This window comes from Lactuca serriola, chromosome 4 (assembly GCF_051521515.1).
Source record: "Lactuca serriola cultivar US96UC23 chromosome 4, Lser_US96UC23_V15, whole genome shotgun sequence".
NCBI classification, from domain to species: domain Eukaryota; kingdom Viridiplantae; phylum Streptophyta; class Magnoliopsida; order Asterales; family Asteraceae; genus Lactuca; species Lactuca serriola.
Genome location: NC_136411.1, coordinates 165,543,247 through 165,551,192, shown reverse-complemented (window position 1 = coordinate 165,551,192; position 7,946 = coordinate 165,543,247). Strand labels below are relative to the sequence as shown.

General features: G+C 31.5%; 1 protein-coding gene across 1 annotated transcript; it reads right to left on the bottom strand.

Annotated features, from left to right (window-relative positions):
* Nucleotides 1-346: 346 nt before the first annotated feature.
* On the bottom strand, nt 347-1,861 carry LOC145100427 (uncharacterized). Its single transcript, XM_079037707.1, has 3 exons — nt 1,720-1,861; nt 1,291-1,420; nt 347-1,181 (listed from the first exon to the last, which is right to left on the bottom strand). Exons 1-3 carry the CDS (start codon nt 1,859-1,861, stop codon nt 461-463), a joined length of 993 nt encoding a protein of 330 aa, XP_078893833.1. The 3' UTR covers nt 347-460.
* Nucleotides 1,862-7,946: the final 6,085 nt, after the last annotated feature.

The window sequence follows — 7,946 nt, the reverse complement described above, 5'->3', positions numbered from 1 at the left end:
ATTTTGCCAAATGTTAATCTCTCATTAATTTAAAATAAATAATATTCATATGTAATTTTCTGGTAACAGTAAATTACAATTAATAGGTGTTCTTCATATCTTATTTTAAAATTTTATTTTAAAAGCTACTTGTTGTTTATCCTTTGATATTTAATCTTTTTTTAATCAATCCGTGTAATACGAGTTTTACACCTAATATATATATATATATATATATATATATATATATATATATATATATATATATATATATATATATATATATATATATATATATATATTGATTGCAGATCTCAAGAACATGTGAGGAAACAATAAATATGTTTTCATTCTTTTCATAGGGGAATTACATCAGAAACATATACCATTGTCTCCTCTGAATTGATGGCACTAAATCTAGCAATATTTAGGTTTACTCACTTACTCTTGGTCTAGAAACCAACATATTTACATTGATTAATCACATTATGCTTCTTACCTTGCTTACCATAAATTGGGGTAAAACCAATGATGGGGGAGGAGAGGATGAAGATATGAAATTTGGAATGAAGGCTTCAAGGTACTCGGTTTGAGAACTTGCAGGTGGGTCCAAGTCGTGAGAGTTCACAAGTGGTTGGGTAGTTATATTGGTGGTCAATTCAATGTTATTTGTTTGATCACCTAGTTTAAATGGGATTATGGAATTGTCATGGTCGGAGTTTTGGGCAAGGATGATGTCGTAATTCTCTGATTTTAGGGTATTATGTTCATAGGAGTTCATCAAGAATTCCATCGTGGGGAACTCATGATCAAAAACTGAAGATGAGTTTACTATGAATGATTGAGGAAGGGGAGGAAGATTAGGGGTAGGGTCAATATCGAAGCATTTAACAAGATTGACCACCGGTGGTTGACCAATGGCCGCTGGTGATGCATGGACAAGATGATCATGATCATGGTTCATGTGGTGTTGATATGGGCTGAGCACATTAGGGTTTGCATCAAATAAACTCTCATAATATTGATGTTCACCACTTAAAGCAGCATGAATGTTGGTGGTTTTAGGGTTTGTAAAGGTGGTGGCAAGAGAATGAGTAGAAAGGTGGCTATGAGCAAGAAGCTTCTTTTTTATACTAGAGTTCCAGAAGTTCTTAACCTCGTTGTCTGTTCTTCCTGGTAAATGTTTTGCAATTTGTGCCCATCTGTAGAACCGAAACAAACATATATTAAAAAAAATTAAGTAGAAGCTTAATCAGCTTTATACATATATTATTATACATTAAAATCATGAAAGATATATTTTATGTCTACCTATTTCCAAGAATTCGGTGTAAGTCGACTATGAGGGTGGCTTCCTGGGATGAAAAGCTTCCTCGCTTCAAATCCGGCCTTAGATAATTAATCCATCGCAATCTGCAACTCTTTCCGCATCTTTGGAGCCCTTCTTAAAAGAAAATCCATAAAAAATAATAATGTAGTTATTCACACGTTGAAATCAAACGAAACTGATTAATAATTGTTGAATAAACAAATTAAAGATAAAAACCGAGCATATGTGTAACTAATGTTACTGGTTGGCTCTCTGGTACATAAACACAGATGTACTTGGGTTAAAGATATATACGCATATGACGAGTGAAAGATTCAAATTTTCATGTCAAGGAACGGAGATGACTAAAAAACAAGAGAGAGAGAGAGAGAGAGAGAGAGAGAGAGAGAGAGAGAGAGAGAGAGAGAGACCAGCAAGCTTAGGAACGGAGCTCCAGCAGCCATGGCCATGGGAAGTAATGTAGCTGACGAGTTTCTCGTCTTCTTCAGGTGACCACAGCCCTCGTTTCACTTTTTGTTTGTTGCAGCAAGTATGTCCGCCTCCATGTCCCATCTCTCTCTAGAACTATGAAGAGAGGCAATGACTAGCTTCAAAAATTCAGCAGCACGACAGCATGCATTATACACACAGCCAATCACAGTCTTGTTCTGAAAGTCAGATTAATAAGAATATGATTTCAAACTGAGTGCAGTGCAAAATAAAGGCTCGTAAGTCGTAAGAGAGAGAGGAGCAGGAAGACAAAACTGAGAGAGGAGCAGGAAGACAAAGAGGTTGTCTGAGCCCTTATATTTGGTCCTACATTTGTCTTTATATATAACAAAAGCTTTTTCATACATTTAGAAGTCCTTTAACATAAACGTTTAATTATTATTTAAATATGTAACAGAAAAATAAATTAAATATATTGCATCGACTAATATTGCACTCACTAGCAATTAATGGACAAAGTGCAACTCGTAGTAGTCTACATGAATTTATGTGAGTTGCACTCACTAGCAACTAATGGAATATGTGAATTTATAATAGAAAAAATGACAAAAAAAAAAAAAGTTAATTTGTATTTGTATACAACTTGGAAAGTATAATGCTATAATTTGAAAAGTACAATGTCATAATGTAAAAGGAAAATTATATCTTTGTATGTAATTTGGAAAGTACAATGATATAATGGAAAAAATGAAAAAAATAGTTTGTAAAGAACAAACTATTTTTTGTCATTTTTTGCCATTATAGCGTTATAGTTTCCAATTTACATACAAATACACAAACATTTTTTATCCATTATAGCATCGTACTTTCCAAAAGTATTGTAAAGTACAATGCTATAATAGAATAAATTATGATACTATAAATAAAAAACATATGCAAAAATACAATGTTTAAATAGAAAAAGCAATATAATATTTAAAGTACCATGTTATTAAATAACAAAATATTGTGTTTCTATATTGTTCATCTTGTAATTTTACAGGATACATATGATGTTTACTTGAGCGATACTCTTTACCATGATGGTTGATGCTATGGGTCTTGGACATGGAGGTGATGGAGCCAATGATCCACCACCTCCAGTAGGATTTGATCGCGGTCAGCACAAATAGGATGGTAAATCTTATTATGATATATTTATTAGTTATTTTTATTAATTTATCATAACTTATCATGACTAATATTTTTAATTGTATTTTTCAGTTGAGATTCCAAAAAAAAGGGTTTATCTAAAAACATTGAGCTAGGTAAGTTGATACGGGCAAATAAAGGAAAACCCGTGGATTTGGATTTCGACAGGGAGATCACATATTCCCCTGTCGAGAAGCCTGCTAATTGGTTTACCCATGAGTTTGGGAGGTATATGCGGATGAACACCCCTTTCAACGTATCCGGTTGGTACAATATTTCCCCCGCTTTAAGAAATGCAACAGCTGTGCATCTAAAGGTAATTTGGATATCTCTTTAAAAAAAAAGGTAATTTGGATAATATTTTAAGTTTAGTTGTGATTGGTATTAAATTAACTAACTTTTTTGTATTTTTATAATAAGTGTGATTTGGATAAGGTTAACTTGGATTCCGAGCGTGCTCAGTTGTTACGGAGCATTGATGGAGCTCTTGCAAAAATTTATAGAGGTCGGAAAAGTACAACCTATACTTATTTTAGGGGTATCATAGGGCCTTCAGATATCCCAATGGCACTAAAAAACCCCCCTATGGGTATGTTACATGAAAATTGGGCATAAGCAGTAAAAGATTTTCAAACGCCCGAATTTTTAAAGTGTTCGGCATCAAATAAAGTAGTATGTGCAAAACAACAAGTTGTAAACATGGAGGGGGGGTCGAGCTCGTATAGCAATGCCTGTTTCAAAGAATTAATTTATGATATATTTAACTATTTATTTAAAGTATATTTAATCTAATTTTTAATGTTAAATAGGATATCACTCAAATCGAAGCATTTCATAAGGCTAATACCAATCGCCAAGGGTTATTAAGTAGTCCTGCAGTCGAGCAGCAATACGTAAATGGTTAATTTTTATTTTCATGTAAGTGTTTAAATCGCCAATGGGTATTTAGTAATCTAATTTTTATCATTTTTTGAAAATGCAGAATGCTTTACTCCAGGAAATCAATAAACAAACCCAAGGTTCTAAGGAAGCAAGCAATCTAACACCAAGTGATATAAAAAATTGTTTTAAAAGAATATTGGGTGTTCGACGCGGATATATTAGAGGTATTTCGCATAAACCTTCTACGGTTGTGTCTATGTACGATCAGGAACAACCGGTGACACAACAACCACCATAATCATAGGTAATTGTTAGTTTAAGTTAAAAAGTTTCTATAACGGGAAAATAAAAAAAAAAAGTAGGATGCTATAATGATATGTTGGTAATTGTTTGTTTAATATATAGTACAATACTGTAATGAAAAGTAGAATGCTATAACGATATGTTTGTTATGGTATGATATGTTGATATTTTGTATTTTGGTAATTTTTAGAAGGTACAATGCTATAAAAGAAAAATGAAAAAAAAGTACAATGTTTTAATGAATATGCAATATTGTGTATCATGTAGTTTGGTTTTAATTTGATATGTTGGTATTTTGTAGCTTGGTAATTTTTTGAAAAGTACAATGCTATAATGGAAAAAAAGTATAATGTTATAATATATATGCAATATTGTTTATCATGTAGTTTGGTTATAATTTGATATGTTGGTATTTTATAGTTTGGTAATGTTTCGGAAAGTACAATGCTATAATGGAAAATTGAAAAAAAAAAAAGTAAAATGCTATAATGTATATACAATATTGTGTATCATGTAATTTGGTTATAGTATGATATGTTGGTATTTTGTAGTTTGGTAATTTTTTGGAAAGTACAATGCTATAATCTATATATTGTGTATGATGTATGTTTAAGTGTATTTAGAAAGTAGAATGCTTTAATGACATGTTGGTTATAGTTTGATATGTTGGTATTTTTTATTTTGGTAATTTTTGGAAAGTACAATGCTATTATAATATGTTGGAAATATATTTTGCTTTCTTTGTACTTGGAAGTGCTGCAAACAATACTAAAGGACTCGGCGTGTTCTGCAGCACTGGAAGACTGGTTTTCTCTCATTGCCGCCACAAAATGATAACGAAAGAAACGATGGAAGTGATGAGGACGAGTAGCTATATTTTTAGGATTTTATGAAATGTTTTGTTTGAGTTAATATTTTGGATATATTATTGCACTTTGTTTGGATGATTATTTATTAGGTAAGGACTAATATTTTGGATTAATACTTCAGCAAAATTAAGATTTGTAGTAGTTTTTATGCATGTAATAGCAATTTTTATAACTTTAATGTTAAATTTAAAAAAAAAAAGGAAAATGTTCCAGCAGCGACACTTAGGTATTAGTGGCTACAAAGCATTAGCGGAGACATATGGTATTAGCGGCAACGATGAATTAGCGATGACATATAGTATTATCGGCGACATATGGAGCATTAGCGATGAGGCTACATCGACAACCCTTTTCTCACGACACATGTCACTATTAGCATTAGTGGAGACAACCGCACTCTTTAGCGGCAACTTGTGTCGCGGCTAATACTTATTATTCTTGTAGTGTAATATATGTAGCAAAATGTATAAATGAAAGGAAAACAAAAGTCATTACTTATTACTAATTAATAACCATGGATATAAATCCGGTAAAAGTGATTTTTTTTGCTTAATTTAATGAAAACTAAATTATGATTGGTTTTTTTTTGAGAATTTTTTCTTTTGAATCATCTTATATTTTATTCATCTAATAATTTATTTTGTTGATTCGTTAAAAAAAATATGTATATAAAAAATCTATAACCATCCTACCAAAAATTTCATTCTTTGATCTTGATTCAACAAAACTATTTTTTTAAGTCTTCATATTTAAATTAAAAATCTCTTCAAATATATGAATGTTTTTTTAGCAAAACTTACTTTTATATTACTAATATAAGTAGCAAAATATAAAAATAAAAGGAAAACAAAAGTCATTACGCATTACTAATTAATTACCATAAAAGAACTCTTGAACTATATGTCCTAAGTACACAGAATTTTAAAATTAAACACAAGAGTTGTAATAGAAATATCAAAATAAGTGTGGTGTTTACAAATATGTCTCTATTATTAGATATACTATGTGAATTCTTATGTCATTATGAAGGAATATATTTATATACATCACTAATAACAAATAAATTTCGTTAAAAAAATACCAGGTTAATGTCACTAACTATGAAATAAACATAGTCAACTAGTACTTAAACCATATTACGTAATTTCTTATAAGATAACATAAATTTAACACTTATATGCATAAAATAAAATAATATGAACAACATTTGTCATAATAAAGTTAATATCATAATAATTCGTTAAAAATATTTAAGTCATCATTATTAACTATAAAATAAACATTGTCAAATAATATTGTAAAAATTAATTATAATCTTTAAACAGTATTAATTAAATTCTTATAAGATACACTACAAACAAAATGTCATTTAGTTGCATACATTTTTAATGACATATTCTTGATGTGTGACTATATCATGTTTTTAGTGTTGGTGATTTTATCGTTATCAACATATTTTAGTGTTGTTGTTATTACTATTGAAATAGGTAGAGTTCTATTTCAATCACTGAGATTGAATGTGTTGGGTGCACACTTGGAGTGATTAATATGAGCTCAGGATACGGGAGTCCGGGGGCAGCGCCCCTGGGTACGGGGTGCCAAGGGGCACTGCCCCTAACTGGGTCCAAGGGGTAGAGCCCCTGGTGGTGATACAAACGTTAGTTAAGTCTGAAACCAAACCGGATTTTTATATCGGATATAACTCCTGTTGGATCATGAAAATGCTCTACAATGATGAGTGTTCATTAGGTTAGAATATTCTCTTTTATGAAAAGCATATTCCCTCCACTAGTATATAAAGTGGATGTGAGGGTCATTTGTATGTATGTGTACACTATGTAGACTTTAGAGAGAGAGAGAGAGAGAGAGAGAGAGAGTGTGTGTGTGTTAGAGAGAGAGAGAGAAAAAGGGAGTTTTTGGGTGGGGATTCTCCCCATCCATGAGTGTTCTTCATTTCTTATGTTGTATCTCTCTATCTATCCACTACAGTTTTACTCACATATTATGTTATCATGTTCATATGATTGTCTTCTTGATATTATCTTTCCTCACCAAACCATTTAATTCTTTTCCATTCTTATGCTTAAAACCCACTATTTTTTTTTTAATACCAATTATTTTTTTAAAACTCATTATTTTTTTTATTAAAACTAATTATTTTTTAACACCAATTTTAGCCCCATGGTTCAAGGCTTCATTCTTCTTGCTGATTATGAGTGAAGACACAATTGGTTCTTAGATTATTATTTGTGTGATCTTCCTATTGCCAAGCAACTCGCATTTGCAGCCTCATATTTATGTGCTTCAGAGATTCGGATCCACATATTTTCCGAAGTTTGGATTTTTTTTCAAGGTTTTCATTTTTACTCCCTTCGGACCATATGGGAGTTCGGGTTTGCATTTCGGTTAATAGCATTACCTTAGTTCAGCATTTATGGTTCTTCGGCAGCGGGTTTATCATATATATTCTATAGTGTTTGTTTAGTTCGACACTACGTTACAAAGTCTACCCATGAGCGAAAAATAATATCCTCGTTTTTACGGGTAGATGCTCACATCAAGGGGGAGCGTGCGATGTTCCATCATATCTGACGTATTCTCTTGCCCGATTTCATGATTATTTATGATCTTTATTACATGGTCAATCAAAAATAGGGGGAGAATCTTAAGCATCCATTTTGAGTTTATTATTTGAGTTTTGACGTTAGAGATATTTGAAGACGGAGATCGATTTAGTAGTATGATGTGGCACTGATTGTTAGTCTTCACAAATCGAATTTTTGGCATTACTAGATGTTCTTCAGATTACAATTATTTATCTTTAGACTCTACATTTTGGGATGTCTCATTTGTGTTTGCATCCAGATCAGATCATGTGAATGTTTGAGTTTGGACTTGCGATTATTTTAAGACAAAGATTATTTCGGCGATGTGACGTGGCACTTATTTTTGATCGTCTGATC

Bases quoted from the DNA above. Each gene is read 5' to 3' on its own strand.
- LOC145100427 (XM_079037707.1), bottom strand. From the start codon at position 1,861: ATGGGACATGGAGGCGGACATACTTGCTGCAACAAACAAAAAGTGAAA. The intron at 1,421-1,719 runs GTCTCTCTCTCT...TCTTTTAAGAAG, and splicing joins CTCCGTTCCTAAGCTTGCTG to GGCTCCAAAGATGCGGAAAG. The intron at 1,182-1,290 runs GTAGACATAAAA...TCGGTTCTACAG, and splicing joins CACCGAATTCTTGGAAATAG to ATGGGCACAAATTGCAAAAC.